The 24,028-nt window shown below is 38.0% G+C and overlaps 2 protein-coding genes across 3 annotated transcripts; both read right to left on the bottom strand.

Annotated features, from left to right (window-relative positions):
- Window positions 1–1,808: 1,808 nt before the first annotated feature.
- On the bottom strand, window positions 1,809–13,631 carry LOC100368926 (cathepsin L-like peptidase). The gene is made up of 10 exons (XM_006813572.3): window positions 13,537–13,631; window positions 6,260–6,378; window positions 5,940–6,079; window positions 5,389–5,541; window positions 4,555–4,587; window positions 4,193–4,381; window positions 3,879–4,044; window positions 2,811–2,919; window positions 2,230–2,352; window positions 1,809–1,983 (listed from the first exon to the last, which is right to left on the bottom strand). Exons 2-9 carry the CDS (start codon window positions 6,339–6,341, stop codon window positions 2,253–2,255), a joined length of 972 nt encoding a protein of 323 aa, XP_006813635.1. The 5' UTR covers window positions 6,342–6,378; window positions 13,537–13,631; the 3' UTR covers window positions 1,809–1,983; window positions 2,230–2,252.
- A 4,717-nt stretch (window positions 13,632–18,348) lies between these two features.
- Window positions 18,349–23,718, bottom strand: LOC100368771 (cathepsin L-like peptidase). Of its 2 annotated transcripts, XM_002732379.3 has the most exons (10): window positions 23,638–23,718; window positions 22,469–22,597; window positions 21,430–21,569; window positions 21,099–21,254; window positions 20,564–20,596; window positions 19,974–20,162; window positions 19,621–19,786; window positions 19,216–19,324; window positions 18,834–18,965; window positions 18,349–18,732 (listed from the first exon to the last, which is right to left on the bottom strand). In XM_002732379.3, exons 2-9 carry the CDS (start codon window positions 22,554–22,556, stop codon window positions 18,866–18,868), a joined length of 981 nt encoding a protein of 326 aa, XP_002732425.1. In that variant the 5' UTR covers window positions 22,557–22,597; window positions 23,638–23,718; the 3' UTR covers window positions 18,349–18,732; window positions 18,834–18,865. The 2 variants fall into 2 exon arrangements, with proteins under 2 accessions (XP_002732425.1, XP_085361533.1); XM_085505407.1 differs by lacking the exons at window positions 22,469–22,597; window positions 23,638–23,718 and adding an exon at window positions 21,705–21,947.
- Window positions 23,719–24,028: the final 310 nt, after the last annotated feature.

The raw sequence follows: 24,028 nt of genomic DNA, 5'->3' as shown, positions 1-24,028 counted from the left end.
GAGAAAATGAAACAAACATTGTTTAAACTATCATAGTTCTCTCATAAAAGACCCTCAGATTCTAATTTAATGTACAAAATACACTTGTGAATCGTTCAAGAAGCATTTTTGGGGTACAAAATGTCGTCGCCATGTTGGACATCAGCAGACGCAGACTTAAGATCGCCCTGCTGAGACGATGAAAATTTCCTACAAAAGCTTAGTATAATAATCATTTATAAAAACCATAACACTTTAAACTGTCAATACTAATTTAATGCATTGTACTAAAATATAATTCCATCCGGTTTTTCAACAATGTTTACGAACTATTATGACAAAAGCAGACAAGATGGCTGATGTCGCTAACCTCAACAAAAGCGCGTTATTTTCTAAAGTCACGATTGAAATTAGTTATGATAATCATAGTTCCACATGCAAATACACAACAAATAATGTAGTAAAGAATACTTTTCGAACATTCGAGTTTTTGGGGTAAAAATTCACAGACTGCAAATCTGTCAAGCCCCAGGCCACTAATATTATTATTAGTGGTCTGAGACAAAAAAAAACATGCTGTAAATGCATTAATTATTCACTGGGTTTTAATGTCGCTATTTTCGCTGATAAGTAAAACCTGCTAAATTAAATCTACGTGAACATGTGAAATAACAAATAAACTCATTGTTTCCTTGACACGCATCGAAGTCACGTGATGTCAATGGGAAATTAACATATATAACAAGAGTTTCCTAACCGTATCCGTGATTTGGGGGGGCTTTCAGAACACTGTATCGAAACGTTATTTACTATTCGATGTTGCTGTTTACTGTTTCATTTGCATACTTGATTCATTGTGGAGATAATTAATTATATGGATGTCTTCATAATTGTCCCTCACAGGCAACCATAACATGCGACTACGCTCACACTCTAAACACTGGCGGCGCCCTCACTTCCGTTTCCTTTCGTTCTGTTTGGAGTGTGGACTACGCTGTTACTGCCCGAATACTAGTTACACTATACGTATTGATGATTGTAAACATTAAAGTGTTCGAATTTCATGTAAATAAGCAATGTATTTTACACGCGTTGTATACGTCGCTACGAGTCCCATATCGAACAGAACGCGACACGACGACTGCCGCCTTTTAAACGTTGTAATTTATTTACAGGGGAATACATATTCTACTATCCACATTTATACAAGCTTGTTCAATTTGTTAATTTTTTGGGCGTTAATCATAAACGATCAATTTAAAGTGTCGAATCGCACTCTGTGTTGACTAGTAGATATTGTTATTTCAAAACCGGTTGTGTATTCAATAATGATTATATCCTCGGAGCGGAGCTACGACACAGAACGTTCTACGTTGCTAAGGCGCGCACCACTGTACTATGTATTTCCATGGGCTCAGCGCAAGCTGCTGTGGAACGCCGGTCGAAGAGCCGATGAAAACAGCTAAAACCGAGGAAACAGCACAAACTAAACTTTGAAGTAATCCCGAACAACCAAATTTATATATGTTGTACATGTGGGGGTAATCTTGTTACACTATTTAGTCGAGTCTCAACAACTATCGCAAAGTACAGTTTTCTGTGAGTTTTCCACCTTTGTTTTCACCGTGATGGTTGCCAGGCGGTGAAAATGCCCGGATATCCGCCCGAGGATAATAAGAAGTAACAACTACATTGAATTCACGTCGTTCTCTTTTGATTTTGTTAATATATTATTGGTCGTGGAACTGGCATATCGTCCGGTATTTGACCTATTAACACACATGTCACAAGACACTGAAATGCACAACTGATTCACGTTTCAAAATATATAGGTTGCAAAATAGCATAATAACAATAGTTCACTTTATTTAATTGAAAAACAATCTTACAATATGATCAGACAGTCATTGCAGGCAGTCATTATTTAACTGAGTAAATGAGTATGGTATAGTTCTAATCGGAAAGTCATCTATTCGTGTATCAACGTATGAGGTCATTCACAATCTACAGAGAAAGTAGAAACATCTTCCATTACTCAGTGAGCAGGCATCAACATGACCCAGAAATATAACATATCCGGGTACTTTTGTTAGAAAACCAGAAAGCAGTTACATTATTCCCTGCTTTGTATATCTATAAGATTCGAATTTGATTATCCGATCATTCTGAGCTGTATTGTAAATAATATATGCAAAATAATGTGTTGTGATCTTTTATTACATCTGCATATCATCGTGAGCACATACTTACCGCTCAAACGCTGGCGGCGCTGTTTACATCAAAGGGTAACTTGCGTTCGTCGCAATGCCGCACTGATTGTCATTATTACGTGACATATGAATGTAACCTTGGTTACCCCATGTGCTTCCCCAGCTGAAAACAAAGCAAACTTTAAATAAATTAAGGTAAATTTCAAATGTCTCAAAAGTTTTCAATAATATAAATCGTGCTATGTATATGCGTTGTGTTGTAAATTAAAGTGAGAGGGTCGTCACCTGCGCACGCACGGGAATTGAGTCCCAAGCGACGATAACAACACACGCTAAAAACGCAAAGACTTATGGGTAGACGCTTGTTTGTAAACAATGACACACTATGGCCATTTGACGCATGCGCAGGTGACGACTCCCCCGCTTTAAATTTGCATCTAATGTGACGCAAGTAAACGCAACGTCACAAAGTTGCGCAATGAATTATATTTATTGATAAAGGATACTGTAAGTGGAAAAAACAAGATCTATGTATGCGTACACTTCCTTGACAAAAGATGTTAAAGCCCAAACTAGCCACCCCTCCCCTTCAGGCATAATGACCTACTATAAATCATGTACCTGTTTTTAACGATCCAGTAGTCATTTCCGTCATCGGTTGTACCATATCCAACAGCCAGCACACCGTGGTCCAGCATTGTCTGGCTACACGCAGGCTCATCGTAAACACCTGTATCAACCAGATAAAGGTGGTTTTACAAAAACAAGTTTAAAGTGCACATACATATATTACACAAACACGTAAAGCCTTCTCTCAACGAAGTGCTGCTGGAGAAATTATGGTAGATGATGTCGGGGGATGGTGTCAGTATTGTCATTCACGGAGACCATGCTAGTTTTTAGTGTGAACGTCAAACAGAATGGAATATATATCTCATAAACAAAATTTTGAAACACAGCGGCCACACAACGAAACTATTGCAACGCCAAGATCTTCGTTTCGTCATCCTGTACCTGATATACGTCAAGGCAGCATTTCGTCACCAGAGGGCGTGATTTTTTCAAAAGCAGATAATAGACCACTTTCCCGAAGATACAGCAATACGCGCTTACCGTTTTGGGATGTAACATGAACTTGTGCGCGTGATATTGTGCTTGCGGGTGTACCAATCGACGTGGTAAAGATTTCTCTTTTACCAAGTATCAACCGACTGACATGTTTGAATTTGCACAATGAAAAAAACGGGCGTCGTTTTGCACCCCAGTCTCACTACTTCCGGGAAAGTGGTCTATCGTACATGTATATTTGTTTCTATGAGAGACCGTCTGTAGCCACGATGTGTACATCGGTGTGTACATCCATGTAATTTATTAATATTCTTTGTATTTCTCGCTATATAGACTTCTGGCGCAAAAAGTACGTAATAGTAGTACTAAAATTCAACTTGAAAATAGCAATGAACAACATATTCTAATTACGTTTTTAGTAAATAGATTAGGGTTACGTAAATTCTATCAATATGTTCTTGTGTCGAATTTAAAGTCAGAACCCTCCTCTAATTACCAACAAACAAAAATTGAACAGTCGTATTGAAAACTAGTGTCACGATTTGTGTGGTCACGTGATTACATGGAGTCAGTAACGTCGTACATGATGTGACGTCATACAATGATCTCAGTACAACTGACCCGATTTGTACAACCGGAATGAGGAGTGACTTGCGTCGATAGCGACGGAGATGGGTCCAACGGTCGCTACGGCTTGTTGTAGAGCCTTCTCGTCCATTGTAGCGATGTCAGTGTAACCGGTATTTGTGGCAACCGCTTTGCTGGTGTCATAAGAGCAAGGATCATCCTATGTGAAGAGAATAATTTTGTATCTGATGAGTTATGGGCAGAGCAATAATCCAAATATGCTTATACAATAATGAAACATTATACAATTTATTTCTAACATTTATTTTTCTGTCAAATGCTTAAGAGTTTGAATTAAATCGTAGTACCTTTGCAGTGTATGGGTAGTCAGCTTCGGGTTCTATACCGTAATCTTCAATGTAAGCGAATGCCTGGTCCATCAAACCTCCCCCGCATCCCATGTTGCCATAGGAACCAGAACAATCAACCAGCTGCTGTTCACTGAAAGACACGAGTTTTCCGGTGTTCTTAAATGACTGTCCTTCCATTGAACCAGTCTGCAAAAAATAAAAATGTTGTATGTTCTGATTTCCAAATGTAGATTTTGTTTTCAAATGTGGAGACTTCCTCACAAGAAATTGCATAAGATATACTGAGTCATCACTCTAGTGGAAAACTGTAAAACTGTACTAAACTGTATTGTACTGATTTTAATCAGGTGATTTCTTACCGTACTGAATGCCCAACATGAACCACAAGCACCCTACAAATAAAGAAATATTCGTCATGATTTGATTACACACTCGGAACACAACCCCTCCGAACCCCCTTAATCTCTTTTAAGTCTAAGCTCTTTATTTACAATTCGGGGTACTGAGTAGCCTGACGTGTAGGCGTGAGTAGCGCCATCACCGGTCGAACGGAATCAGACCGAGGTTTTGGCTGGTTCAAGTGTCATGGCGTACCAAGCCACAAGAGGCCGGTAACTAGTAACGAATCCGGCATTCTGATTGGTCCATCACTTTCTCGTTACTTGTTCTGTTTCCCTTGGTTACCTGACGTCAGCTCTTACGCTCGTGGCCGTTCAGGGGTTTCCTTTTACTTTCGAAAGTTGGGCGAATAAAAAAACTGTTTCTTTTGTTATAAATGTGCACAGAAACAGCGAAGAATGTCAGAAACATCTCAAATATGCAAGTCTAAGCAGGCAGAATGTATGAGCATGGCTTTATTGTAGTATTACAGACACGGAGAACATAACTTGGAAATCAATGTTTTCAAATTACGTCACGTTCCTTCCGGTCGGAAAAGCGGCCCAAATGGAACAATATGGCGATTACTAGTGACCTGCGTCCTACTGGTCATTCGCAAAGGACGCCGGGAACCAGCGAAACCTGTGTTGGGTTTGGAGTGCCGCGGAGGGCGCGTGTGCCCTTTTCAAGCAAGGTACGTAAGTTACATTTCAGTTAGAACCATTTACAATACATTTCACTTACAGTACGTAGTTCAACCAAAAATTACTCCTAGACCATGTTGATACTCGAGGTAAATGTTTCACCCGTCTCACCTGATCTTTGACTTCAGTGACGTAACCTTTAGTCCTCCAATCAACAGAGTCAGGTGCTTTATAATTACTTGGTGCGAGGAATGTTGATGATCTTGGGGAATTCTGTTTTTTCCCTTTATACCCGCACATCATGTCAGTGAATTCCTTGTTTGTCTAAAAAAAAAACGAAAATAAAACAAAGTGAAATTTGCGTAACAACAATAATAATATAATATGGTTTATTCAATCGTAGGTAGTCGCAAACCGGCACTGAATGCATTCATGAAATCTCTATCTGAAGTTGATCTGCTGAGGCGTTGGAAACAATCGGTAACCACTATTTATCATGTTCCACTGACACATCTTAAAACGGGGGAGTTGTCACCCGCGCATGCGTCAGATGGCCATAGCGTGTCATTGTTAACAAACAAGCGTCCACCCATGAGCCTTTGCGTTTTTAGCGTGTGTTGCTATCGTCGCTTGGAACTCAATTCCCGCGCATGCGCATGTTCCGACCCTTCCGCTTTAAGCACGCAATAATCAATATGCGAATAACACGGTATACATCTTACCATGTCACCAAATTGGTTCATTTCCATGGTGTAACTACTCTCTCCTTTTCTGTACTTCATATTATGGAGCTCAACGTTCTTCTTGTTTTGACTCCAAATCATTTGACGCACTCCGTCTTCGTCTGAGTTGTACACCTTGCCTAACAAGAAGCAAAGGAATAAAATAAGAAATGCACGTATACTGCGATTATCGTATTGAATTTGAAGTCAGCGGTACCGAGAACATTCATACAACACATTGTGTCCCCGTGTGAGAAAGATAAGGGCGTATAATGTTTGCATGATTTTTTTCGATTTTCGTTAGATTTAAAATAAATTACCGTATTCTGCTTTGTAATTTTCCCATTCCATGTTAAAGGCAGTTGCCATGGCAACGAACAGCATGCATATAAATAACTTCATTGTCTGCGTTTATTCTCGATGCTTTTGTTTTTTATTCCTGTAAAGAAAAAAGTTTTCGATGTTCACGAATGTTGGTATAAGATATACTAGTATGCCATCGACCTACTGAATTGGTGTATTGGTACGCCATTTACAATGCTTTTTTTTGTTTTTAAAACATTTTATTGAGTCATCTTATAAGGTTTACAAGTGTAAAGATACATGAAAGTTGGTACTGTAAATGTTACAATGGTTTGAATACAAGATTACAATATTCAGTCTTTAGTGGCCTGGTCGGTATCCATAAGTTGTAATTTCCCCCACTTTTTATTGTGTTTACTCATTTTCCCTTTCCTTTTTGCAGTGTAATGTTCAATCATTTCAATCCCTTTAACAAATGTCTTAAAGTTGACAAAATTTGGTCTTTTTTGTTGACACCTACATACATAGATAAATCTCTTGGCCAACAGAATCAGAAAATTTAGTAACATAGGACGAAGGCAATCACCTAATATAATGAATTCAGGGTCTAATGACTCTGGAGCTCCAACATGTTTTCCCCATTCTTCAATGAAATTTGTCCGGAATACATTGACGTGAACACAGTGGCAGAACAGGTGAAGAAGAGTTTCATCTGGCCCTTTACAAAATGTGCATGAACATGATTCAATTCTTGGGGGGGGGGGCATCTTATAGAGTATTGTGTTTGTAACCAGGATATTGTGAGAAATTTTCCACTGAAATTCTCTTAATTTTGAATCGATGGTAAGATTAAATGGTGACCAGTAAATACTTCCCCATTCATTTATAAATGAATTAAATGCTTTTATATAGAACATTTCTGATCGTGGGGAAATGAAGTAATGTTTTACAATACCCCGGGTGACTGGTTTAATTTTGCACTGACTCAGATGATATTGCACTCCAATAAAGTTTATACCTATCTCAGTATTCTCATCATTGGTCCTTGTAAATTTTGACATTTCAACATTTTGTTTCCAGCTAGGTGGTATCGCTGCAATTATCCCATACCATTTCAGATAGCAGTGACGGGGCACCCCTCTCGACAAGATCTCCTCCCATTGTAAGACTTGACCATGTTCATTAAAAAGATGTTCAACATACTGAAATCCAGCTTCAAAAAAGTAGTTGTTAAAAATACTTTTACCCCCTGGAATAATATTATAATTATTCCAGATAGTTTGGTTGAGGAAATGCTCCCCATCTTTGCTTTCCCCAACCACAGAAATCCAGGTTTGCATCATTTTAAGATTTAGCCCCTTAAGTACAATAGGTAACAGTTTTATTTTAAAATTGGCTCTCAACAGTGATTTGACTCCACCAATACTGTGCAATTTCCTACTTAAAAACCATTTCCATGGATGGGTATTGTTGTCGTAATAACGCCTCAGCCAGTTTATACCCTGGGCCTTAACTATAGCAAAAATGTCGGGCATGCCCAGCCCACCTTCTCCTACATCCCCAACCACAGTTTTCCGTGCAACCCGATCCTTCCCATTCCACAGAAATTGAAATAGCAATTTGTTAATTTCTTTCAGGATTCTATTAGGACAGGCTGTAAGATTTAATACATATTGGAGCCTAGAAATTCCCATAGATTTAATAATCTGTACCTTTCCAAGCAGAGTTAGTTTTCTGAGTTTCCAAAATTGCAATGACATTCTGAGTTTCTCCATAGGCTCAGCAAAGTTCCTTTTAGTAGCTAGTTGTTTATCATGGGAGAAATAAATTCCTACAATTTTAATGATATTTGGCCATTTCACTTTCAGATGTTTGTCTTTACATTTTTTCATGCTTCCCAGCCACATCGCTTCACACTTCTCTTTGTTAACTGCAAGACCCGGAATTTTTTCAAAATCTTTCAATATTTGGAAAAGTCTTTTACAGGAGGGGAGGTCAGTCAAGAAACATGTGAGGTTGTCTGCAAAAGAAGCACGTTTAATGGTTCCAAAACCCGGTACTGGGATTCCCTTAATTTCCTGATCTGACCGTATTGAGCATAAACATATTTCTATAGTAAGAATGAACAACATTGAGGATATTGGATCTCCCTGTCTAACCCCTCGTCCTGGAGCGAAATATCCAGTACTAGTACCCCTATTCATAACACAGCTAACAATGTTCGCGTAAAGAGTTTTTGTCTGCCTAATAAAGCTGGGTCCGAAATTGAATGTTTCAAGAGTTTTGAACAAAAAGGACCATTCTACCGTGTCAAAAGCCTTTCCAGGTCTATTGTTAACAATATCCCTGGCTTAGTTTCCTCATCCATATAGTCAAAGATGTTTTCTACAAGACTGACCACATCTCCTATTTGTCTATTTTTGACAAAGGCCGATTGAGTATTATGTATTATATCTGGGAGAACTTTTTCTAGCCTTTTGGCCAAACACTTTGTTCCAATTTTATATTCAGTGTTGAGGAGCGAGATGGGGCGCCATTTTTTAAGAAACCTACTATCCCTACTTTTTTTTTCAACAATGTGATGACTGCCTGTCGCTGAGATGGGGATAATTGACCCTCTTTATATGCGGTATTTAGGGAGTTAACTACATATTTCGACACCAATGGCCAGAATTTGGTTTAAAACTCTGCTGGCAAACCATCATTTCCTGGCGTTTTATTCACGAGCAGGGTTTTAATAATACATTTGGCTTCCTCCAAGGTGATAAGTTCATCACATATTTGAGCCTGGTCCTCAGTCAATTTTGGTATGTAAGGATTTTGAAGAAAAGTGGATTGCGTGTTAAAATCAATATCAGTTTTTAGGGTGAAGGCGTACAGTTTTTCATAATATAATTTGATTTGTTTATTTATTTCTTGGGCCGGGATCACTGATCCATTTGTATTTAAAAGGTTGGTAATTTGTGATCTCTTGGCATTCATTTTCTCAAGTTGCAGAAAATATCTGGAGTTTTTCTCGCCTAATTCATGCCAATTAGCTCGTGATCTAATGATCTGTCCCTCTGCGATGTCATCATATTCTTTCTGAAGGGATTGTTTTGTTAATTCATAGTTATTTATACAATCGTTTGTTGGACTTTATCCCAACTCACCCTCCAATTCTGCTAATTTTTTTTCTATTTTAAGGATTGTCTCTCTTTGTTTTTGACTTTTTTCTTTACTATGAGTTATAGTTGACCTCTTTATACAAAACTTTAACCAATCCCATAAAATCCGATGGTCCTGAATGGCCTCCCCTTCCTCAATCCACTTTGCAAATTTATCCTCAATTAATTTTAAGTAATCTCCATCTCGCAGCAAACTTGTGTTTAGTTTCCAATATGAAGGGCCCCGACTACATTCATCATATTTAATACTTAGTGATATAGCACAGTGGTCAGAGTGCACACATGGGATAATTTTTGCATCGATTGTAATATTTAGTACAGACTGACTAGTGAGGAAGTAGTCCAACCTACTTTGTACCTAAGCGGGGTTAAATCGTTTCCATGTAAAGCCACTCAGATCTGGGTTCATGACCCTCCACACATCTACCATCTCCCCCGCTTCAATAAAGTTATTCAAGAGCTGATGGGCCCTGTGCCACTGTTGGGTTTTGCTTCCACATTTGTCTTTAGCTTGATGATTTAATACAATGTTGTGATCCCCCCCCCCCAGATTACGTGGATATCAGGGTCAGACAGACTTTCTCTAATTTCTTGAAAAACATTTTTTTGAAATGTAATATGGCTATTCTCATCATTAGGGGTATATGAATTGATTAAAAGAAAAAGTCTTCCATATAATAAAACTGTATGTATTAGATATCTTCCTTTGTGGTCTGTAATTATCTTTTTAATTTCAAATTCCACGTTCCGAAATAGAGTCATTACTCCCCTACTGTTTGAAGCGCCATGGATGAAAAACATTTTACCTTTGTATTGACTACTCCAAAACCTCTCATTTTCAAAACTACTATGAGTTTCCTGGAGGAAGAAAACCCCTGGATTTTGATTCTTGACTCAATTAAAGACTTGTCTCCGCTTTTTAGACCGACCCAAACCTCTAACATTCAGGGAAAGGATTTTAATTTCCGAAGGACCCATATTTTGATAAAGTTTGCAATTTAACCCCCACAGTGCCTAGACTTTCTTTTATACTGACTCTTTTTTTTGTTTTAGAAAAGAAACACGGACAAAACAAAAAAAACAAAACAAGAAACAAGAAACCCTTCCCCCCAGCTAAGGCTACAGCCACCAAACATAGCCTGTAAATTAGAGTGCATCAACTGAAGAAATATCAGTGTTACACTCCCGCCCCGTGGGCTCATAATCAAAACAAATCAACTCGTGGTAGTTATAGAAATATTGAAGTACGAACTGAAAAAAGTAGACTTAACCTAATTTTAAAGTCACGAATGAAACATGGAAATTGCAGGCATCCATTATATAACAAACAGCTCACAATAAATGGCTCTAAATATAACAATATAACACAATCAGCTCCAAAAGGGAGCTTTAAATAGTATACCCTTACTTAGCCGGTATTGCCAGTGTCCCGGTATGTTTAGCCATGACAAAGACATGACATGACAGTTTCTCAAACAAAACGGCGATCTCTCTTTCACAGTCTGATCTTTCAGTAGTTGGGTAACATCCGGTTGCTCACGCAAAACCGTTGAGTTCGCTTGTCGTTTCGTAATGATAAAGTTAGGCATGGCTCACTCGCTATTTCATTCCCTGTAAAGTTTGCCGTCAATAAACAGTGTGCCATTGGCGAAGCGGGGTCGTTTACCTTGTCTGTATGCTTCATTCATGATTGGGCGCAGTTCACATTTTCGCTTGTAGTCCGCTCGGGTGTAGTCTTCCGTTACAAAGACTCCCTCGTTCTTCAGTATAGTTTTAGCCTTACGCAACACGGCGATCCTTTCTGGTCGTCTCAGAAACTTAACAATAATATGAGGAGGAGATTTGGACACTCTAGATGCAGGTCGGTTTCCTGTGTAGATTCGGTGCGCGTTTTCTATCATTGCGGCGGGATCTTCGAAACCAAGCTTGTCTTTCAGCAGATTGATGAGTGTTTCAATGCAGTTCTCTCCTGTGCTCGTCTCAATACCACCAAATCTTCGGTTGAAAGACCTTGAATATCGTGTTATCCTCAGTGATTCCTCTTCGCTTTCTTTCAGTTTAGATTCCAGTTCCTCAATTTGTTTTTCGGCTTGCTCCAATCGACCATCAACGGCCATGTGGTTGTTTTTCAGTTCGGACATCTCGATTGAAGTTTCGTTTAGCGAACGTTCAAAATCTTCCTGTTTTTTCTTCATTATTTCAAACCTTTCGGTTATCGAGCGCTGCTCCTCGTTTAGCTTGTCCATTTTCTTCTCCAATCTGCAGAGACTAGTTTTGAGAAAGATCTTGAAATCGTCGTCGTTATGCATACCCTTTTCGTGTTCTATCATGATTTATATTTCAGTCAGTTTGACAGTGGTTGCCATGACATATACTGATAAAGGTTAATGACAAGACCAGATGGCGAACTGGTCGAAATCAACCAAAAACATCTTATGACTCTGCAGTTTTTAAGATACAAGACAGTAGCTGTAATTCTAAACCAATGTTGTTTGCGATTTTAACTAAGGTGGTATCTTTGTGGAATGTTAGTGCGAGATTATTACCCCATCAATATTAGTTGGCGTTGACAATGTATAGAAATGTTTTCTCTAGACAGCTTGACGAGTAATTAATTGATTATGATGTGTAAAACTTTCATGTGATTGGTTGTTTGTTGGAAGGCAAGGCCTTGGAGTCTCTTATACTGATTGTAATTGGTTAAGGGGTGACAAGAAATAAAGATTGATTTAATGCTGTCTCGGGTGAAAACCAAGGACTTGGCAGAGAATCGTTTTGGGAACATGAACGAAGCTTGTGTGTGTCTTTTGTCAGCCTAGCGTGGAAACGACCGAATCCCGGTTACCTAAGTGAAAGGTTTTTAACCATCAAAAATACCTATCACAGTTCACTTTCACTCCCGCTAGATTTATGCTCGTCCTCATGTGGGACCTTCGCATCACGTGCAGTCTGAGTGACGAACCCCTGCCGTTTTAGATATCTTCGATTTTGACGTTTTCGGAGGCATAATTATTCATGCAACTTGTCCAAGTTTGCCACGAGCACTTCAGGTTGCCGAGTTCAAGTTTAAATTTGTGGAACCTTCGCTATTTTACTGCTAAAATACCCAGAGCCCACGGAGCGAGCCCGTCAATGATTCGTTTACATGTCGTAACCTTTGACCTTCCTACAATGCTTTTTGAACTATGTTCGCTGGACAATAAATTAATAACAATTTTTTTTTAGATTTGCTATATTCTTATTGGCGCACGTCATTTCTTGCGCAAACTTACACTCCGTCGTTAGCGGGCGCGGCATACAGCAAAGGTTTATTGTACGGGCCGGCCCATTATATATTTTGGGGTAGTGATTGTAATATGTGACCACTTTGTTTTCTAAAGTGATCGTGATTTATATGGGAGTATACATTGTATAAACCGATGTAAGTGGTCACACCCCTTTAAGTAAATATGTCGAGGCGTTTCGGTCTGGCAACAGAACAACACTCTCCGTAAGTTTGAAAGGACATATTAGTGACATGACAGAGGACAAATAATACGTGATTATATTGACTTTTTCAAAACTGGACGTTGCGAGTAAGAAAATCGGCAGACATGGAAGACTATGCAGTTAATATAAGTTATGCGTGATGTCTTACGCTGCGGCATAGTATGAAACTTTAAAAATGGTATCAGAATCGTAACCACGCTAAATAGAATAATTGTATTCGACGATCAATTTCGTAACTAATTCTACCTCTCTGAAAATAAAAATAAACACTTCATGTGCAATGACTGTCACTTCAGAAACTATATATATGATGGTTACATACGTTTAGAGATATATATATAACGTTATACTTTGTATGGTATCACTGTATTGCCAGGCTGTACACATAGGTACAATGCACCAACCAGTTGTGCGCAGTGTAGTATTATTTGGGTAGGGAAGTGCACGTGAACCCCATATTATATTTATAATGCGCATGCATATTTGAAAAAACGCAATACAAAGAAGGAGCACATTTGTTCACTTTTTTTTGTTTGTTTTTTTTTGTTTTTTTTGTTTTTTTTAGGAACTTGAACGTTAATCATTTCAAATATTGCGAGGTTTTGTATGTTATACATAATTGAATGCAAAATACTCACCGAAAAAATATAGAAACTGTCCTGCGACGTGTTGGCTAGACCAGCTTGTGAATGGTACCTGTAGTATTAGGCGATAAATATATACTACCACTTCACTGGTCATGTGAGAACAATGTGGGGAGTCACGAGGAAGGGCGTTTTTGGAAAGTGTCAATAAGTCAAAACACATTAATGTCGAAAATACTGCATAGGTCATAGATTTTATACACGCATATTGAAGTTATTTTGACACCAGAATATTTTTGTTTGACTCACAACTCTAACGAATTTTGAAATATTAAATTGTATTACCGCAAACATACGCAAGTGTGGCTACTCCCTAGTAGACTGATTCGATGTAATATGGATACTCTATAAGATTTATTTTATTGAGGTGTGTCAGTGAGCAATGGCCCAGGTTAAAGGGGCGGGGATTGAAGAGGTTTGTCTTCTGCGTTGAAGACTTGGTCTCAACACAATAATGCTTTACCCTTTTTTCTGAAAGCTCGTCTAGCTCTGTAGTAAATGCGAGGCCTGATAGACACTCAAGCAGGGAGTTACTGCATAGTCCACTAGACTGTTTTCGTTGAGTCCCCTCCGTCACAGCGCAACTGCCAGGCCTTATGAATCCGGGGCCGTGGCGTAACGAGTCACTAGCTGCTATTATAACACATCACTCGTTAATATTGTACCACAGGGAGTTGGACAAACTTATGTATTTTAATAAATTATTAAATAATAAAATGTTATATAACTTTTCTTTTACCCCCTCCTGGTCTTTTACCCCCTTGTTTATACCACTCTTTCCTTTATCACAACTTTGTTAGCGCTAATGTTATATGCAAATTTTAACGCGTGATGTAGACACACCCTATTATAGTAAAATATCCCAAGGGTTGAAACGCGCCAGGACTGTGGCATGAGCACAACCGTAAAGCCGGTGGGCATTTAATTTATTCATGAGATGCATTAATAAACAAGAAATGCTGCGCGCGAAATTTAAAAGTGTAATCTCCGACGCTACGCAACTTCAATGAATCAGTGACTCTTCTTCTGTAAAATGGTTTCTACTTAAAATGTCGTTCGCGTTGCTCTTCGAGATGTTTCTAATGAAAATAATCAAAATAGCAGCAGCACAATTCATGGGAAAATTGTTTACTTCTGATCATGTGACACAACAATATGAGTCATTCTTTGCGATAGAGGTCAAAGTTCGAAACATCCGGTTTCCGGCTTTACGGTTGTGCTCCTGCCATGTCGCTCGATCGCAATGAGTTTTAATTTGACAAATATTCAAGTGCAAATGCAATTGTGTCACTTTCTAATGCCATCCATGTCATTACAGATGCCATATATGTAAAGGAAACGAACTTTGAAAGGTTCGAATGCGTGATTTCAGTTTATGCCACAGTCCTGCGCGTTTCAACCCTTGGGATATAGGGTGTGTCTACAACGCGCGTTAAAATTTGCATATAACATTAGCGCGTAACAAAGTTGTGATGAAGGAAAGAGTGGTATAAACAAAGATCAGTGATTACTTGAAATCGATACCAGGAAGGGGGGTAAAACAAAAGTTATATAACATTTTATTATTTAATAATTTATTAAAATACACAAGTTTGTCCAACTCCCTGTGATTGTAATTGGTCAAAACAGGATCACGTGTTATCGGCTAAATTACCCTAGTAACGCCAGGCAAATTACTAGTTCCCTAGGGAGACTGGTACATCAACTTGCGCCCGGGAATGACGTCACTCGTCAGCTCACAGGGAGTGCGTACAGTTGATCATAGTGCCTGGGCTCCCTGTGAATTTTATACATTTTTATAATTTATATTTAATTGATTTTCTTCTATTTTTTAATTATTTAATATTGTTTTCTTGTAAAATGTCAATTTTAAGCGCTGGGTTTTCGTTCTACATACTTCAAGCCATTCATCAGATGTAGGCAAATACTCTGTAGTCAATGAAGATTATGCTTTTGAGAGATGTTCTATGTTACTATATATGAAGAACGACCACACAGCCAATGTGAACGACATTTCTGTCATCCATATACCAGTACGTCATTTATAACGTCACAAAGCGTTTCGCCAATAGAGGGCGCGATTGATAGTAATTCCTCAGCTCCTGAGAGCGAGGTTATTTGTAGATATGTTGGTGATCGCCGCTGTGTCTGCGGAAGTACTATGGGAGATTGCATGATGGGAGTGAAAAGTCTTTTGATCAGTAGGATAATTTTAGAAAAGTGAAAACTTGAGTGACTGTGAAATAAAGGTTGGTTTTAAATATAAAACATCATGGAATCTGGATGAAATAATGAAAGGAAATTGAACGGGTATGAAAGTAAATGTGGCAAGAATGCAAGGTCAGAATCCGGGGGTCAAAATACGTCACAATACATCCATCATCATCCATCGGCTGTCAACAACTATGGATGCGGTAAAAGTCTTGATTTGCAGTTTGCGTGAATGGCCGGGAAAAAATCATGTCAATTCTGTGCTTCGGTACGAGTATTTGCTGCTTTTTGTGCAATGGAAATTAATTCAAGTAATGCTGTCAAAGGACATTTCCTTCTAGTAAACAAAACAACCCTGGGACGTTTATCTTGAGAAATTGAGAAGACGAAAATCTCTTGATACAGTCGTTGTTGTGAAACAATGGACATACTTCTCCAGGGTATCAAGGGTAGTTTTGATTATTAAAAAGGGGAAACTGCTGCTTTATGGAAAAGCAAAAAATGTCAATGTCATTGACCACAGTAATTCTAAATCGATGTTGGTTTTAATTGGTGTTGCCTGGTGTAGAAATAATAACATTACGATGTTTTTGAGTTTAATAGTAAATTATTAATATTAAGAAATTAATAGTAAATGGTAGGCTCCCTTTTGATTAACATCAACCAGTATAACCTGGTTGACAACAATGAAATTCTAACAACAAGGCAATTAGGTCAAATTAATAAAAATATACAAACATCATTTATATCAACTTGGAAAAGTGAATTACAAAACGACAATTAATCAAACCAAAATGAAATATAAATAAATTAAGAACATACAGAGAATTAGAAAACAATTTTGCTTTTGAAACCTACCTTGTTACCCTGCAAAATATTGAGACTGACAGACACAACGGAATACCCCTTGCTAATAGATTATGTAACCTTTGTGATCAGAATCAAGTAGAAGATAAATATCACCTAATGATGTCATGCAGAAGTTATACCCCCGATAGAAATGTCTTATTTGAAATGGCAAAAACCAAAATTTGTCACCAAAGACACAATTCATAGCCTTGCTAAACAACAGTGGTCTAACAATCCCTGTAGCAAGGTGTCTAAAGAAGTGTTTTGAAATAAGACAGCAACCCCAGTGACAATTTTTGTTCACAGTTAAGTTTTGCATTTTTTCTATCTTTTTATTGTATAATAATTTAGTCTTAACATTTTCTTTCTCTGTTACAGTAATGTATTAGCTTAGTTTTGTGTATGTTTTTATTTTATATTATTTATTTAATTTGTTAACCTTTTATTCTTTCTTAAACATTTATAGCCATTGCCAATCCCTCCGGGGAATGTGTAGGTGTTAATAAAATTAATATTATTTAATTAATGACCCCGCACATTATTGATTGGCCTTGGCTAGTTGAAGCGGTTTTTAAATGGGCGACTAGAAGTATTCGCCGTGACTCAAGACTTTTCATTCGGGTTAATACAACGCTTACATGTTACTGTCAGGAAGGTTTAATGTCTTGTTTGTATTTGCACAATGTGAAACAGGGGTTTATTGCCAAAATGTACTAGTGCATGGGTGGTTGTATGCATATTGAACTATACAAAATTTGAATTATGTCACCAAACTATACGTTTTGACGACTCGTATGCAATTGTAAGATTATATTTCTGATATACTCGAAGTGAATCTCAGCTCTGTGCTTTTTATAAATGTTGTGGTTCGGTTAATAATTTCCTGGAAACTGTGCAGAAAATCACAGACTTTCATTATTGTTTGTTCATAGTTTTTCTAAATTTCAGTTTGTATTGTTCATAATTATTTACAGCAATAACACTTGTTTTCTGTTGTGAAACCATTTCCAGTTATTATGAGTGTGTACATGACAGCTTTCCCCCACACAATAAGACATGTATGGATATGTGCGAGTATGTTTGTTGGGTTAATATGCCACTTCTTTATATCCCACAATGTCTGGTAATTCTAACTAACTACTATTTCGCAAATTTGCGTAGCCTTGCTTCTACTCCCATATTGTCCTTAATAGTGAAGGTTAATGCGGATATATTGTAAATTACACAGAGGTAATACTACAATACATTTCCCTTTACATTCCCTTGTATTACATAACAGTCTTTGAGCTGAGGCAGTTATGGTTCTACAACCATCACCAGTTCTCTTGTGGTGTATTGGGGTTGACTCAAGAAATACGGTGGTTCTTAGTAGTACCATTTGAAATCATATTAACGTCAATGAATGTGCAGTATTGTCGTTATTTGCTGAAAAACACATCCTCGAACAGAATGCTGGTTCATTTAGTTTCCAGTGCATGTTTGTTAGTGTCTCGTACTTCGTGTGGGTTTTGGGGATTGAATTTAACCGTGAGGTAAGAGTGCGCTAATGTTTGTTTTCTAAATCACGTACTAGTTATGGTGAATGGAGACCACGTTGGCTGGTGAGTTGAATCTAAAGCAGAACAATCATGGATGACACGTTATTAAGTTGTCACAAATATTTCTTACTAAGTAGGCTTTACAGTGAACGTGTCGTGCGTAAAGTAAACACTATAATGGGCAAAAAAAAAGAAAAAAATGTTAAACTTTAATGAAAGCAAATATTATTTATTACACTTTCGAAATTTAATGTTTAAAAGAAAAAAATAGGAAATTTAGAAACGAAGGTTAGTTGCACTCGGCGGATGTCAATGCAGAAAAGCGCCATCATCGATCAAACTAGTTTTTATATTCGCATCCTTGCATTCAAATCTGTCTATGCAAAAAACACCGGGAATCAGCGAAATGCAACCGGGAACATCATGCAACGATATATAAATATGTAATTTTTATTACATAAAAGACTTTAAAAAACAAAACAAAAAATGTTTGTTCAATGACTGCACTGCATATATATGTAAATACGCTCAGATTATAATGCAAGTAATTTTGATCTGGAGAAATTGATATGTTATTCTAGGACATCGGTGACTGAAAAGAAGAAGGAGAAAATGTATGAATGGCTATTTTCTTTTCTTCCCAACTACAGTTAAAGTCAATCATACGACCATGGTAATAGAAATGTGCATTACCCGTTTCGGACACTGGTGGCGCTTCTTCGATTTTAAACCACGGGGTAGCTAGCCTTGCTGGCAATACCGCACTGGTTGTCTTTATTTCTCGACATTTCAATGTAACCTTGCATGCCCCATCCAGTACTCCAACTACCGTGAGTAAAAGATAATTAGAATAATGAATATTTATGGCTATATAGCGATACAATTGCAACATGCACTGCACTATTATTTTTTTCCGTTTATGTCCGGCACCAAACGGCCTTCGTACTTTCAATAATCAGTTTCCACAAATCCAGTCTCGTCACACAAACACACGTGCCGAGTTCAACATGATCAGTTTAAATACATGACGAAGAGAATGAGAGGGTGTGCGAGAGGCACATATGAGTTAATCTACCTGTTTTTCACAATCCAGTAATCCAGACCTTCCTCAGATGTGCCATAGCCAACAGCCAATACAGCGTGATCTAAGTTGGTTTGACTACACTCAGGCTCGTCATACACACCTACGGTAAAACAGGCGCGGAATAAAAATAGTGTTAACTTATATAGCAAATCGCTGCACATATACTTGCGATAATACAAAAACAGCAAAACCAATATTGATAATCGATGTCCGGTCTAGGGTAGTCAATAAACCAAAATAAAATTCGAATTTGGTGCAGTTTGAACGGACGATCTTTATCAAATTTCAGTTGAAAAAACAAATGTCAGTTCATGCTTTCGATTGTAAACATGGTTTCACAACTTCCACCGCCTAATTATACGCAGTAGACACGATATCATTTAAATACCTACTCACCTGATTCATAGAACTGGAAAGAGGAGTGGGTAGCATCGATAGCAACTGAGATGGGACCAACGGTAGCAACGGCCTGTTGCAGAGCGTTCTCGTCCATTTCAGGGATATCAGTGTAACCCGTATCGGTGGCAACCACTTTGCTGGCGTCATACACACAGGTATCATCCTGAAGTAGTAATAACATAATGAATATATTCGTGGTGTGTAAATTTCCCAAAATTAATCTTAAACTTTAATTAATTAATATCAAACAGTAATTAATTTACAGTATATCGACGGCAACAACGGGACGGATTGTGGAGGCCATAGCCATATCACGTACATGAATCTACACACTGTCAATGTGTACTTACCGTTCCAGTGTAAGGATAACCGTCCTCGGACTCTTCTCCTTTATCTTTGATGTACGAGAACGCCTGATCCATCCATCCTCCTCCGCATCCCATGTTGCCATAGTCACCGGAACAATCTACCAACTGTTGCTCGCTAAGAGGCACTAGTTTTCCAGTTTTCTTGAAAGTCTGACCTTCAAGGGAACCGGTCTGAAATAATATAACACACAAATCTGATGCTAACAGTTGCATTCACAGTTTGCAAATATGTGAAACATCTTTTTTCATAACAAGCTAAAAATATAAAATGATGTTGTTTTGCTAATAATAATACTGGCCGTGTTTACAAATCTACAATCTCAAATTTAATTGTGATAATGTATATATTGGTCAGTGAGATAGTACCTCTGTCACAGATTTTTGAAGTCTCAATACAAATTTAATAGTAGGAATTTTGAACAGTATTAATTTCTTTAGCTAATTACTACAAAAATATGCCTCATATAAATAAAGTACATACACATTGCGCAAATGTCTCTCACTATCTGAAGACGTGGAGAATACAATTTAATAAAACATTGGGAAGTATCATAATTAACCGTTATGCTTACCGAACTAAACGCCCAACATGATCCACAAGCTCCCTAAAAACCAAGAAATGAATCAATATGGTATACATTATTAATATGTCATGTCAATGCAATGTACTTCGGTATAAGAAAGAACGACACCGTAGACATAATTTATGATATGAGTAACCAAATCATGTGTCTCTTTTACTGTCACGTGGTTGCGAGTTAACGTATCACGGTAAACGACTCATTCTTTCCTGTGTAATATCTTTCACACAATAACCAAATGTTGGACATTGGGCCGATTGTTTATGTGATGCTAGGAGGGGGTTACTTATCAACTGTATCCCGTTGTGTCCCTAGCAGCTCGTATTAACATAAGTTTCTAGCATGTTAGTGTGTCGGATTATAGTCCCGGCCACGAATACAGGTTAGACCCCTTATATATATATATATCTATATATTTGTGTGTTTTATGGAGGAGATTCATAGTCATCATAGTAGCCCGAAACCGTGTTGATCATGATGTGATAGTAACAAAATGAATTGAAAAGTGAATCATTGAATATCTCACCTGATCTTTCACATCTGTGACATAACCCTGTGTTCTCCAATCAATGCTGGCCGGTGCTCTATAGTTACTTGGAAGAAGAAAAGTGGATGGTTTGGAAATTACGGTCTTGTTGCTTTTCTTATATCCGCACATCAACTCTCTATATTCTTCGTTTGTCTAATAAAGAAATGTAATTTAAACTTAGTGTTACAATCATGTTGACCGTTTTACAGAAACTTCCATTCAAATGGCCGTCAGCAACGCAATATACCCAAATACAGACTACGTATTTCCTTATTTGGGCATGGGTTATGACGTCATGCTCGTAAGTGATTGCGCAACGTGTACTCACCAAGTCACCAAACTGATTCATGTTTTGGGTGTACGTCGACTTTCCGCTCATGTATTTCTCATTGTGCATCTGTATCATTTTTAAATTTACATTCCAGATCATGTGGCGTAGTGCCTCCTCTTTTTGGGTGTACTCTTTACCTAATATATATATATATTAATTAAAATCACATATACAGACACAATCATTATGGCATTGTTCAACACCGCAACATTACTACTGCGACAATAAACATATTTTCATGTGCAAGCATCATAACAGCAACACGGTGTTACCTGAATTGTGTGCGGAAAATATCCACACAGAGTTAGAGTGGAATACAAAATTGTTGTATACAACACAACTAAACACAAACATAATAGTCGTTACTGAAAGATAAGTTTTCGCTGAAAAGAGAATATGAGACTAAATGCACCAAACTGGACCAACAAATTTCACGTCACCATTCGGAAAAGAACATTCATTTATGTGCGTAATGCTACATCCACCGTCGATACCACCGTACCACCACCACCACAACCACTGACAGGTGCTTCCGCACTTAGAGATTACCCGGACCGTTCAAGGAGAGATTAACCGGACCGTTCAAGGATACACTGTGTGATTGATTTATTGAGATCTAAACTAATCATCCTGCCATAAGCGTGACATCGTAAAAACGGAAAAAGATACGGACACGGTTTATAGCACTATTATAGCCATGACCCTAGGTGACCTCATGATTCCGATATGGGGTACTATAATAAGACCGACTCGGTGTCTGATTGCCAGGTTTAGACTTTTCTTGTATGAAATAAATCAAAAAAATGTTTGAAAGTAAAACGAGGTTAAATATGAAAAATAACAACAACAAAGTAATTTCCAAGTTTTGAAAGAGTTGTAATGACTTTCCAAATCCTGTCATAATAGCACTCAGATGACTGGCATTGACGTCATGCGACTCACCTTTCATTCCACCGTGACAATATGGCCTTGATCGAAATACATAAAAAAGAATTATCATCAATATAAAACAAAAGGAAATTGCCCAAAGACTCACCATATGTTCTTTTCCAGCTCTCCCATTCCGTATTGACGGAAGTCGCTGCTGCCATGGCAACAAGTGCGAGGCTGATGAACATTTTCATTGTGCACAGTTGAGATTTGTTGCAGGGGTGGTAATATTACGCTGTTAAAAGAAAGTTTCAACATGATCACCGGAAGACTTTCCACAATCTGATTTCCACATGTTTCTTTTCAGAGTCCGCTTCCTACGACAATCCTCATGGTCAGAATATTCGCAAAGTTTGACCCTTGACCTACTTCAGAAACGTGAAATTAAAAACAGTGTGACTTTCCATAGTCATGAAATGATCGATAATTTCCACCCACGCCCCTTTTCAAATTTGCAGAATGTCGGTAATACAGTTCAAATACTATTTGTAAATTCGGCGCAAACATGCATGGACTGCTCAATCTAGCCAATCCCCTACCCTCTCCTCGAAGGGGGGTACATAATGCAACCATGTTTTTAGGAATTCGCAACATAGCCATAGACGCCTCCATTTAACTTTATGCTCCGGTAGACTGAGATCAAGACAATGTCATAGATTGAAGCGGCACTGTTTAGAAGAATGAGTTGTTTCTTTCACTTCCTCCCAGAAAATTGCCTTTTTTGTTCTCACAAAAATGTGAATTAGCTATTACATTATCGGTTATATCCATATTCCCTATACTATAGCGGTATGCGTAAAATCCAGCCTATGTCGATACGATACGGGCTCATTCAAGCAAGACCACAGAACAATGAATAGTAGTACGCCTCTCTGTCTATTTAAGTCTATGATACATTCAACTTTCCCCGGGGATACACTCCAGGTCAACTAGTTCAGATAGAAACATGTGAACTACCTGGTATCTGATTCGAAGCCAGTCTCTAACTTACACTCTCTCCCATTCACTCACTAACTCACCTGACAGATAAGATTAAGTCAATGCATGTCGAAATAACTCAAAATATAACAAAAACTAGATACGTTAAGACACGATGACGTTTACAGTGAATAAATAATAATTTGGAAATATTCAGATTAATCCCGATTAGTTCACTCAATCGTCGGGTAACTACGCAATTTTGTCAGGTAGATTTTAGGTAATTTTAGAAGTTTATGAAACACCGACAACTGTAAACTAGAAATTTAATTCCTAGAAATGATGTCATATACTTACCAGTATTAGTGGTGAAAGCTGGCTTATGAACGACAGTGCAGCAGCAGTGGGCGCCTCTTTCAAATGTAAAGGTACGATTTGAATACCGAAGGTTGTTGGTACTTCCCTGGTCATGTGAGAAATCACGAGATTTGCAAGTCTGAAGGTCAAACTTGTCACGAGTCTCTGAAAGTTGACAGACATTGCGCTGACAATGAAAGTGTAGCTGTCAGATGTCGGTTCAACAGGCATACTGTCGCTAACTGCGTATCCGATCGAATTATATAGGAGGGCGTTTATGTTCATCGACCTCATGATGATGTTTTGCGTCCATTATGCAATGACTGTCTGGTGTATGTGACACTTTACTAATAACTTACCTAGGAAGCGTTGTTGTTGGTGCTTTTTTTTC

The sequence above is a fragment of the Saccoglossus kowalevskii genome, chromosome 11 (genome assembly GCF_978046115.1).
Source record: "Saccoglossus kowalevskii chromosome 11, keSacKowa6.1, whole genome shotgun sequence".
In the NCBI taxonomy this organism is placed as follows: Eukaryota; Metazoa; Hemichordata; class Enteropneusta; family Harrimaniidae; genus Saccoglossus; species Saccoglossus kowalevskii.
The sequence above is the reverse complement of the archived record's forward strand: the minus strand, read 5'-3'. Positions and strand labels throughout refer to the sequence as shown.

What these genes read in the sequence shown, in the direction of transcription:
- LOC100368926 (XM_006813572.3), bottom strand. Translation starts at nt 6,341, where the DNA reads ATGAAGTTATTTATATGCATGCTGTTCGTTGCCATGGCAACTGCCTTT. An exon ending in TCACTGAAGTCAAAGATCAG is followed by an intron (nt 4,588 to 5,388) that starts GTGAGACGGGTG and finishes CTTTATTTGTAG; the next exon opens with GGTGCTTGTGGTTCATGTTG. An exon ending in ATTCCGGTTGTACAAATCGG is followed by an intron (nt 2,920 to 3,878) that starts GTCAGTTGTACT and finishes TGGTTGATACAG; the next exon opens with GTGTTTACGATGAGCCTGCG.
- LOC100368771 (XM_002732379.3), bottom strand. Translation starts at nt 22,556, where the DNA reads ATGAAAATGTTCATCAGCCTCGCACTTGTTGCCATGGCAGCAGCGACT. An exon ending in TGAATCAGTTTGGTGACTTG is followed by an intron (nt 21,255 to 21,429) that starts GTGAGTACACGT and finishes TTTCTTTATTAG; the next exon opens with ACAAACGAAGAATATAGAGA. An exon ending in CATGTTGGGCGTTTAGTTCG is followed by an intron (nt 20,163 to 20,563) that starts GTAAGCATAACG and finishes ATATTATTTCAG; the next exon opens with ACCGGTTCCCTTGAAGGTCA.